The sequence below is a fragment of the Mytilus galloprovincialis genome, chromosome 4 (genome assembly GCF_965363235.1).
Source record: "Mytilus galloprovincialis chromosome 4, xbMytGall1.hap1.1, whole genome shotgun sequence".
NCBI classification, from domain to species: domain Eukaryota; kingdom Metazoa; phylum Mollusca; class Bivalvia; order Mytilida; family Mytilidae; genus Mytilus; species Mytilus galloprovincialis.
This window is the reverse complement of record NC_134841.1, coordinates 84,687,096-84,699,613: the sequence shown is the minus strand read 5'-3', so window position 1 is coordinate 84,699,613 and position 12,518 is coordinate 84,687,096. Positions and strand designations below refer to the sequence as shown.

Genomic DNA, 12,518 nt, shown 5'->3' with positions numbered 1-12,518 from the left:
GATTAAATCTTGAGTATCCATAATGGAAACTTCGAGACAGGTTCGCTTGTAAAATCTAAAGCAGCGTTACTCTTACTAATGTCGGACTTTAAAAGAGTTAAAAGCTATATGTAAAACCAGATGCTCCGCAGGGCACAGCTTTATACGACCGCAGAGGTCGAACCCTAAACAGTTGGGGCAAGTATGGACGCAAATAAAGGCAACAGTAGTATACCGCTGTTCAAAACTCATAAATCCATGGACAAAAAACAAAAATCGGGGTAACAAACTAAAACTGAAGGAAACGCATTGAATATAAGAGAACAACATTTAAGTTTGATACAGCTCTGAATTTGGATTGTGATTAAATAGTTGACACAACATATGTTTCTGACACGGAATGAATGTGGTCTAAGAACCTAAACTTAAAAACTTAAAAATTTTAAATTGGACATTTACCTATTATGGTCCAATATCCAAAATCTAAATACATGGTTAGATTCAGCATATCATAGAACCCAAGAATTTTATTTTGATGAAATCAAATAATATTCAATTTTAGACCCTTTAGACCTCCATTTGGACCAATTTGATAACCGGGCCCAAATATAAAAATCTAAATACATGGTTATTTTCAGCATATTGAAGAACCCCACAATTCAATTTTTGTTGAAATCAAACAAAGTTTAATTTTGGACCCTTTTGGCCCCTTATTCTTAAACTGTTGGGAAGCTCCCAAAATCAATCACAACCTTCCTTTTGTTGTCATAAACCTTATGTTAAAATTTCATAGATTTGTGTTTACTTATACTATAAAGTTATTTTGCGAAAACCAAGAAAAATGCTTATTTGAGCCCTTTTTGGCCCCTTATTCCTAAACTGTTGGGACCAAAACTCCCAAAATCAATCACAACCTTCCTTTGATGATCATAAACCTTGTGCTTAAATTGCATAGATTTCTATTTAATTATACTAAAGTTAGAGTGCGAAAGCCAAATGTCTTCGGACGACGACGACGCCAACGTCTTAATAATATACGACCAAAAAATTTTCAATTTTTGCGGTCGTATAATAAATCTAGCACAAGTGTAATCAAAAATTTAAAATTCAATTGCAGGTGTTCTATAATGGTAAGTATTCTAAGTTTATTTGTTAATTGAAGAGATTAAAAAAGACAAACACTTATCATAAAATATCAAAAATTCTTCCTAACAATATTGACGTTTTATATATTCTCATCGACATTCCATTCGCAGATTTTCTCCTCTTGAAAGTAATACGATTTCTGATCAAAAAGGCTTGATCTTATGTTCAATCAGATCTATTACGGATTAATAAGTTCGAATCTCCCCTGCAATACTGTCGCGGACACGTCTCTCTTGGAGAAGGACTACATAAAAATCAAATATACAAAAGGTATGTTCTTATCCCGGGCATAAAAACAATGCCGTATTTGGCGAAACCTTTTCAACTTTTTATCTCCAGTGCTGTACAACTTTGTACTTTTTTCTCTTTCGATCTTTTATATCTGGGCGTCACTTGTAAGTCCTGTGTGGACAAGGCGCGTTTTTGGCGTATTGAATTTTAAACCTGATGCTTTTTGTTATCTATTAATCATGTTTTTCTTTGTCTAATATGTTCTCCTATTTATTTGTATTGTAGTCCTGTAATATTATGTTGTCATTTCAATGTTATATTTAACTTTGCCATTAAAGTGCGAGGTTTGGCATGCCACAAAACCAGGTTCAACCCACCACTTTTATTCCCCTTTAAAAGTGTCCTGTACCAAGTCAGGAAGATGGCCATTGTTATATTATTGTTCGTTTCTGTGTGCGTTGCATTTTAACGTTGAGTCGTTTGTGTTTTCTCTTATTTTTGAGATATTGAGATCAGACGTGGTACGGTACTTGTCTATCCCTAATTCATGTATTTGGTTTTCATGTTATATTTGTTATTCTCGTGGTGTTTTGTCTGATGCTTGGTCCGTTTCTGTGTGTGTTACGTTTCGGTGTTATGTCGTTGTTCTCCTCTTATATTTAATGCGTTTCCCTCGGTTTTAGTTTGTTACCCCGATTTTGTTTTTTGTCCCTGGATTTATGAGTTTTGAACAGCGGTATACTACTGTTGCCTTTATTTATGTGATATTTCCGTCTATAAGCAAGTTGGTGCTTTTACATTCCGTATACATTAATTATTCCTAATCCAGTCATTAGATATTTCTGATGGAGCTTGCTTTTACATTCCGTATACATTAATTATTCCCCAATCCAGTCATTAGATATTTCTGATGGAGCTTGCTTTTGCATTCCGTATACATTAATTATTCCCCAATCCAGTCATTAGATATTTCTGATGGAGCTTGCTTTTACATTCCGTATACATTAATTATTCCTAATCCAGTCATTAGATATTTCTGATGGAGCTTGCTTTTACATTCCGTATACATTAATTATTCCTAATCCAGTCATTAGATATTTCTGATGAAGCTTGTTATAAGTAGACTGTGGCAGCCGAGAAGTTAGTTATATTGAATTTAATTTGAAGTGCAAATTGAATTTTGAATTATACAAGCATATTTGCACTGTTTTTTGTTGAACATGAATGGGTTAAACTACATTAGATCAAAGCATTAACATGCCTTAAACCATTTGAAACAGGATTGGTGTCACATATCATGGTGTGTGGCTTTTCCAAACTTAAATATTAGTCTACAATTCTACTCTCATGTCCACTTGAAATTCATTGAAATTTCGTGTCAAGGAATTAGTTTGTATCCTGGTCTGTCAGCTAACATAAATCACCACATTACTCAGATATTTACAATCACCAAAGGTATTTCAAAACTAATTTGAAGCGTATTTCTAATAACCTTTTTATATTAATCGATACGAGTAACATATTTTTTAATTTATCTTTAAATGAAAAGGACTACATGCTCGAAATCTTCCCGATTTTTCTGCTTTTCTAATTTTCAAATCCTTTATGTTGTCTGTAAGATGAGGTAATATTTGGTATAACGCATTTGCCAGCTGTATTTAAACTATAATATTTTTTTTCTGACGCGTTATGTAACAGTGTAAATACGTATAAAAGTAGGTGTGGGATACTATAAAGTCTTATTCATATTTCAGTACTTTTTCTTTATTATAATTAAGAGATAATTGTATTGTAGTTTGATGGTCGCAAACTGAGTTTACTGGCGATTCTGAATTTAACTTTTGCATACGTTTCTAAAGGTTTTGAACTGACTTAAAGATGAAGAAATATGTTTAAAGTATTGGTTGATATGAAACTTGAAAGGCCAATTGGAACAGATTATTAAGTTTCAATTTTGAAATGATTTAATCGATATCTTGTTTCAAACAGACTTTTCCCCTAAAGGTTTATATATGTTTGCAATCATAGAGGTACATAGGGGGAGGGTTAAGATATCTAATATATGTTTAACCCCGCTGCATGTTTGTGCCTCTCCCAAGTCAGGAACCTCTGGTCTTGTTAGTCTTGTTTGATTTTAGTTTCTTTTATATATAGGAGTTTAGTATGAAGTCCATTACCACTGAACTAGTACACATTTTTGTTTAGGGACCAGCTGAAGCACGCCTTCAAGTGCGGGATTTCTCACTGCATTGGACCCATTGGTGGCTTTAGGCTGTTATCTACTCTTTGGTCAGGTTGTTGTCTCTTTGACACATTCCCAATTTCCATTCTCAATTTTAATCAAACATCATGTACACGAAAGAGGACAATGGTATTAATTAAATGCTCAGCCTGGTTATGTTTAAAATAGAAAACTCTTATATTTAACTAGACAGATTAATAAAAAATAATAATGATATTTGATGGGTACCAAAGGTGTACCTATCCCCGTAGATTTATTACATTACTTAATAAAGGAAATCATTCTCAAATTTATAAAAATGAATAAGCAACACTTAATAATTTTGGTGCGTCCGATCCTAAACCTTCATATGATAAACTCCAGTTAAATATGCGAAAGCAAAGAATGCGTAAATACTTGGATACATGAAGAGTTATATAAACAAAAGGGACATAAAAAGACCAATGAAATCCACATTATAAAAATAAGAAGATTATAATAAATATTAGACAACAAACAGCACAAGTCACCAAACACCAACCTTCAACACAAGTCAAAGTTTTTCAATTGTTTGATAGTCAGATGCTTCCAATGTCAAATTATTTATCCAATGTCACTGATAAAAAACAATGGTATGCAGCATAATATATAGCTAGATAAACTGATTTGTGGATTAAAGCTTCCATGTTTTTTCTAACTGCCTATATGCAAATGTGAGTATTTGATAGGGAATACGTACGTGTCTGCGGTGTTCTAGTGTCATCAAGTAACAATAATATTTATTTTTCTATTGATGACACTTTTAGTTAACAATGATTTTTCTGAAGAAATAATACCACCCTACTACAAAATTAAACATATACATGTATATATATATACACAATATAGTAAAAAATATGTAAAGTTCCACATCAAAGATTTAATTCCAATTTATACATTGCATTGCCGTCATTTCATTCAACATACCAACTGGTAGAATAAGATAGTGGGTTTCTACGTATTCAATTTCATTTAAACAGGCCTTGGAACTACATTCTGAATACAAATAACACACTATTTAGTCCCACAGGAAGATAAAAATGTGTTGCTTCTAAAGTACCAAAGGGACGAACAATATCTACGTCCGAAAATTGATTGTGATTGTAGAGAAAATTATCTAAAGTTTGGTCTTCTGTATTCTCCTAGTATATTAACTGTAGCTATGATTTGATTCTTCATTGGGACAAACATTTGTGTAATATGCACTTGTATAGATATAATTTTGAAAAGAACCCTTGACTAAAATATTCCATTTATCAATAGTAATCACATTTTTTCAATAATACACATAATTAGAATGCTACAAAAAGAAATATGCAATAGAGTTGATTCTTTAATTTCCATTTGTTTCACTTTAATCTGAAATTCTCCATTTTATATTAGTTTTACAAGACTAAAAGAGTCTATGTTTTTGTACCAAACAATAATACGCAAGATAGAAGTTTGCTTAAAATTGATTATAATGCCTTTACCATGCAAGTAAAACATATGACAGTTGTTTTCCATTTGTTTGATGTGTTTGATCTTTTGGTTTTGTCATTTATCAAGTAAATTTCCATTTTGAATATTCTCTGAGTTCGGTATTTTTTTATTCTAATTTTTCACATACAATATAAAGATAAGAGAATGTCAGTGGTTTCATTGCCAATGAGGCAAATCTTCATCAGGGATAAAATGACACAGGAGTTAATAACTATAGGTTATCAATAAGCAAAACTCATAACACATAGTAAGCTATAAAAGTCCTTGAAATGTATATCCTATACTATACTCTGCAAACTCAAGGATATATAAAAAAAGACGAATAACATCTTCAACGTCAGGTTCATCTAGGTATCTTGATATATATATCATTAACGGAAAGCTTAATACTAAAATTTATGATAAAAGAGATGATTTCTCATTTCCTATCGTTAATTATCCATTTTTAGATGGTGATGTTCCCTTGTCACCATCTTACGGAGTTTATATATCTCAACTTGTACGATTCGCTCGTGTATGTAACAATGTTTTAGATTTAAACGAGAGAAATTTATGTATTACTGAAAAATTATTACACCAGGGTTTTTGATATCACAAACTAGTCAAAACATTTACTAAATTTTATCATCGGTATAAGGACATCATTCGTAAATATAGCTCAACATGCAGACTTCTTATACGTTCAGGTATTTCACATCCAATATTTTATGGAAATATTCTTTATAAAGCACAAAAATGTCAGTATTCACCTCAGAAGCTAACAAAACCTTTAAATAGACTTATTAAGAAGGGATATAGTTACGATACTGTTGTCAGGTCATTAAAGATTGCATATTTTGGCTTTAATATTGATTCACTAATAGGGTCTTTGCATCGGAACTAAACACATTTATTCTTAATAAACCAGTTGTTGGCATGACACGGGTTATGTTCTTCTCATATATGTTATGATGGTATGATACCAAACCCCTCACGGGGAGGATTGTGCCTGATATTCATATGATGAAGACATAATTTTTCAATCAGTTTAATTGAGGTCCGGAGCTGGCATGTCAGTTAACTGCTAGTAGTCTGATGTTATTTATGTATTATTGTCATTTTGTTTATTTTCTTTGGTTACATCTTCTGACATCAGACTCGGACTTTTCTTGAACTGAATTTTAATGTGCGTATTGTTATGCGTTTACTTTTCTGCATTGGCTAGAGGTATAGGGGAGGGTTGAGATCTCACAAACATGTTTAACCCCGCCGCATTTTTGCGCCTGTCCCAAGTCAGGAGCCTCTGGCCTTTGTTAGTCTTGTATCATTTTAACTTTTAGTTTCTTGTGTACAATTTGGAGTTTAGTATGGTGTTCATTATCACTGAAACAGTATATATTTGTTTAGGGGCCAGCTGAAGGACGCCTCCGGGTGCGAGAATTTCTCGTTGCATTGAAGACCTGTTGGTGACCTTCTGCTGTTGTCTGCTCTATGGTCGGGTTGTTGTCTCTTTGGCACATTCCCCATTTCCATTCTCAATTTTATTATCGTGATGTAGTGTGGCATATAGTTTGTAATGCTTGTAGATCATTTGATTTTTGATTTAGTATATTTGAGAGGATAACACTAGTGACGCAACGCTTTAAATATCATGTAATGATATATGTATTTTATAATGTTTGGCAACTTAATGACATTCTCAATTTCCATTTGATTAGAGACTTCTCCGTTTAGAATTTTCCTCCATGTTCGGTCTTTTTGTTATTTTACTTTGGAAAACCTTTGATTACCTAACCAAATGAATATTTTTACAGAGCCTATTGAGCCAAGTGGTCATTGGTGATGAATAGCTGCTAACCGGCCAGTGGCATTCACAAGTTAAATGCTTTTTCAGGACGAAAACATAATAGTATTTGTGCAATGAATTTTGCACCTTGCCTTGTATTAAACAGATACACTGAAGCAGATTTTTAACGTGCTAGTTGACAAATAAACAGTCCTCATGAGAAGTAACACCCTGCTATAACATATTATTTTAACTCCAGGCCGACCAGTGAATGTTCGGGTTTTTAATGTTTTTTGTTACCATGCCGATGCTGATGAAGTATACAGTGTTGCTAGATGTCACAGAAGCAAATGTTCAAAAACAAAAAATGCAATATTTTAGACAAAGCATATGTAAAAATGATATGTGGTGTCTACCCTGTATATATATTAAGGAAAAGTAATTAAAACTCTACAACGATTTGAATGTATCTCATTTACTAGCGCTCTAACAATCTGCATGTACATATGTTATATATAATACACATGAAAAGTAATCAATAATCTTACTGGAGAAGGTGAATTGTGAGTTTCCTTGTATTGTGTAACATAAAAGCAAAAATACAATCGAAAATAAAATTGAAAATTCCCGTTCTGCATGCTCCAAAATATAAAAAAAATCTAGATTGAAATTTCTCTAATACACAGAACTATATTATCAAAGTATTTTCTAATAAAGTATTACTATTTTGAGTCGATTTGTTAATACAATTGTAATATACAAATAACCATAGTTTACCTCACATATACCGAAACATAATATCATAAGCAAATCTTTGTTGTAAAACTGCGCTAAATTATATAACATCCCATTAAAAATGTGTCATTTCGTCCCCAACTAATATTTATGTATTATTAAATAACCATTTTCGGTTCTATTTTTTTTTGTGGTTATAAAATTACGCAACGTGCCTTCAAATGACGAATTTAATTATGCACAGTTTTGTTAATCTAATCTTGATTTAACATGTGCGGTACATCTTTTTAATTTAACGAAAGAGTTTAATTTAAGAACAGAAAGAGTCTTTAAATTAACGCTTTCAGAAAACTTAATTCTATGTTCTAATAAAAATCATCCACTAGTCAAAATCTGTCACAAATCTGCTCCCAAAATGTAGAATACTAGAATACTCAAAGACAACAATTTAAATTGCTTAGATGAAGCACATTAATAACTAATAGCATAGGGAAACTCTGCATGTTTCAGCGAGTTCTTTGTTACCCATTTTTATATCTCGTTCAGTTGGGAATGAAAGAAACAGCGAGGAATGCAAGGTATATTTAGGTTTATTAAAGCAAATACTCGTATGGTAGAAGTCTATGGAAACACAGTAACAAGTCAAAGAAATTAGAAAAATACTTTATCAAAGAATATTGTCATACCTTGAAAGCAAGACGTATCTGCTGCAAGTCTAAATTGACTGCATACGGCGCAGTATTTATGTAAATAATTGTGTTAACCAAGTTGAATTTTGAAAATAGAAGAATAAAATGATTGCTATCAAAATTTCGAAAAAATTTCGAATCGAGAATGGAAACTGGGAATCTGTCAAAGAGACAGCTAAACGATCACAGATGAAAAAAGTCAAAGGCCACTTATGGGTCTTCAACGCAGCGAGAACAAGAATGTGTCCATAGTACACGAATGCCCCACTCGCACTATCATTTTCTATGTTCAGTGGACCGTGAAATTGGGGTCAAAACTTTAATTTGGAATTAAAATTAGAAAGATCATATCATAGGGAACATGTGTACTAAGTTTCAAGTTGATGTAACGTTAACTTCATCAAAAACTACCTTGACCAAAAACTTTAACCTGAACTTCGCACTGTCATTTTCTATGTTCAGTGGACCATGAAATTGGGGTCAAAACTATAATTTGGCATTAAAATTAGAAAGATCGTATCATGCGGAACAAGTGTACTAAGTTTCAAGTTGAGTGGACTTCAACTTCTTCAAAAACTACCTTGACCAAAAATTTTAACCTGAAGCAGACGGACGAACGGAGGCACAGACCAGAAAACATAATGCCCCTCTACTATCGTAGGTGGGGCATAAAAACACGCAACGAGAAAATCAAGTTTCATCCGGCCCCTTAACAATAATAAATAATAGTTCAGCTAAATGTATGCCACACTAGACTGGGAAGTTCAGGTGATGATGTTATTTTCAAGAAATAAGCTAAAAAGTTTCTGCGATATATAAAACCCGTAGTTGATAAACAAATTTGCTTTATGTCGAGCCCAACTGTCTTGCACGTTTAGAAGAAAGAATAAGCTTACCTGTAATACGAATAAAGTCAACAACAATATCAGCCGATCCATCGTGTTAGATCATTACAATTCTTCATGTAAATTTAACAATAATTTCCAACCTATGTATCCTCTTGTACATATCCAGAACGTCTCCGACCATTGACGTTTAATATATAATCAAAGGTCTATATATACCTTTCAATTTAAATTTAAAAGTAAACAAGAGAATTCAGGTATCTTAAGAAGGCATGTCAAGTACTCTTGAAGAATTTTTTTTCACTATTTGTATAACTGTCTACTGCTGGATTTAATCTTCCTAGCCAGGTGTTTTTCCAAAGGTAAAAACGTTTAGCACCAACTTGTAAAATTGCATCCCATAAACTTGAAAAGAATATTTATAATATTATAATTTTAACAATATAAACCAGTAATAGAATTGTTTGTATCCACTGAGTCACTTATATGAACACTTCATATGTTGTGTGAATTACGTAACAAGTTAAGTTTCGTGAAATGATTACTTCCTATATGGTGATGACATTTACTTTTTGTCCCTTCTGGTTTTGTTTAAATTGGTGTTTTGTATATAATTACTTTTGCAGAACTGTAAACATAAAATATACCGCACCTATTACGAGAAATCAGAATAAAAATAGATTTTGACTTATTTGAGTATTAACAGTTTCAATGATAACCGATTTTTATAGTCTGCAAGACATTTAAAGTTTCGTCGTATGATTATAAGATGTTAGGTATACGTCACAGCATTGACAAAGTCACCCTGAGTCTCATGTATCAACATCAAAGTTTTGATAACAATACCAAAAAAAAAAAAAAAACAGAAATGAGGATGTTCGTGACATAGGATAGGCACATACACAAGTGGTTACGATTAAAAAACCTGCCATTGCAGTAATGTAGCATAATTCCTATTTTTTGCGAGGCAAATACATGATTTGAGGCTTGGGAGTCATGACCTCAGTTGGACGATGTACAAGGCATAAAGTGTGTGTCCCCATTCGACTACACGGGGCTGAGTATTTATAACCCCATAAGACAAACTGCCGATTCATTGGTTTTGCTGCATTTATGGATGACTTAATTTCTATAGGTTATTTCAAAACGAAACTAATCTCTACAAAAATCTAGTAGGTATGTCCTTTAAAATGGGTTTGTCGGAAATTTTAAAGACCGATTTTCAATAATACAGGCGGAAGATATCAAAGAGGTATTCCAACTCGTATGTCGGAAATAAGTTGACAACGCTTTGGCAAGAAACGAAAAATTACTAAAGACAACAACAGTTGAAAAAATGCATTATAGATAACTAAAAAATTGAAGATGATCACATGTGCTTCGGAAAGGTAAACATATACTACTTCACATGTGGCATCCGTCAAGTTGTTTATGAAAGTACGAATTCGGTCCAATTCTAATTCGGTGATGTCACATAAGTTAGTAACAAAGAATACACGAGTAAAGGGTAGAACAGTCAAATGTCTGAAACTGTTTAAATATACACGCCATACGACGAAACACATGTGGTATATTTCATATAACTTTTTCCCTTTTGTTTTCATCCTTGGTTAAAGGAGTCTCACTGTCTCAATGGAATCTCCTTCACTGCACTGGGGACATCATGTTTCGCAAATCATTCATTACACGCATTATGAGGTGCAACACACATTTCATAATATATACTTTTAGTACAGTCTAAAAAAGTGAAGTCATCTTCGGATGCTTTCATTCGCCACAAAGAGAACCAAGAAGAACGCACCGTTTGTACTAGGGTAATTAAAATTTGATGAAGTAATTTTATTTGACAGATTTGCTTTTTAATTCTATAAACAGTTCAAATACATCACACACGTCTCCATCTTATACCACTTATATTTGTGTAAAATTGAACATTGTAAATGCATTAAAACCGAGTTTTCCGTCAAGTATACAAACATTGTGTCGTATGACAACAAAGCTAGAAAATATCTAAGCCAATAAAGAGATGAGTATTTAAGTTCATTTAGCACATTTGCAAGATCTTTTTATTGACTTCAAAAGGAAACAACCTTTTATACAACACCCAGGTTATGTAAACATATATTAATACATTATAAGTCTACTTCAAGAATCAAGACAAGCTAGACTAACTAGAAGGTAGTTTGTCTTCACTTAATTCGTAAGTGTCTATATTCAAGGCTAATTAGTTACTTGAGAACTATCTCCAATACTTTTCCAGACATCGTGCACCTTGTTTTGTTTGACAATTGGTTGTTAAAAACTAAGTTAATACGATGATTGACCTTCAATCGAGTGATCTTCTTAGATTGATGATGTCAAATGATCGATGAAAACATGAACAAATAAAAGCTAGTAATCACAACACAATTGTCAAAGCAACATAAATATAGCCCATGTCGCCTAAAAATTTGTCTCTCACGGCGGGAATAATGATAGTCTTTTCTTTTTTTTTCATATAGAACAAGTGTATGAAGCAGGAAAAAACAGAAATTTTTAGAAAAAGACAAGAAAAAATGTAATATCGGCATTTAACAACCTTTTTTTTCCAACTGGAGAAGACCAAGCAAATTATATGACACATGAATATGTGCTAAGACATACATTAAAATCTCTGCAGCATAAACCCTCTGAATTGTAAAAAGTTCAGGGACTCCAAAAACCGAATACTTGAAGACCAAGGACGTATAAGAACCGAAATAGTTGAATAATAATATGACCAAACAGGACCATCAAAGAATAGCGAAGTCCGTTTTAGGTCAACTGTGGTTGAAAAATAGTGACTGAATTTTTCCTGTAAAAACGTCAGCATTAACTGTTGGTGTATAAATAAATGGGGGTAAAAGTTAAACTAAACTATGAATATGAAGAATCATTAATTTCAACTACATCGTCTACTTTTATTTTTTTATTTTCATATTGATGTACCTGCATGTTTAAGATGTTAACCAGGTATGACGCATGCACAAAGAATAAAACAAAGAATTCAAATGCAAAAAATGGACGTTCTATTCACTCAAGAAAGACAATTAAGTATTAATTAATGTTTACTTTTCAAAATGCCCAATGCTGTTGAACATCAGAATTGATACATGATGATAGTTTAGATACCAATGATTAAATTTAAACTATATTAAACTTTTATCAGTACCTTCAGATGGTCTGTTACACTTAATTCTTGAAGTGTGCCTATTCATGTTACAAAGTTATTTAATGCACGGATCAATCAACCGAATGCTTTAACAAATATAACAAAGTGCAGATTCAACACGTTTCTAAATTTAACAGACTTAATCATCGTAATTGCATATTAGCTCTCAATTAATATAAACTCTGAGATAATGAAA

General features: G+C 32.4%; 1 protein-coding gene across 3 annotated transcripts in view; it reads right to left on the bottom strand.

Moving 5' to 3' along the window:
- Positions 1-12,518, bottom strand: part of LOC143073200 (thrombospondin type-1 domain-containing protein 4-like) — a 92,593-nt gene that overhangs the window by 51,776 nt on the left and 28,299 nt on the right. The window contains exon 1 of one of the 3 annotated variants that reach the window (XM_076248556.1): positions 9,184-9,647. The exons of the other annotated variants lie outside the window; for them this stretch is intronic. Coding sequence (XP_076104671.1) covers positions 9,184-9,225 — 42 coding nt within the window. The 5' untranslated portion in view covers positions 9,226-9,647. Of the gene's footprint in view, positions 1-9,183; positions 9,648-12,518 lie in introns of those variants that run through there. 3 annotated transcript variants of the gene reach the window in all.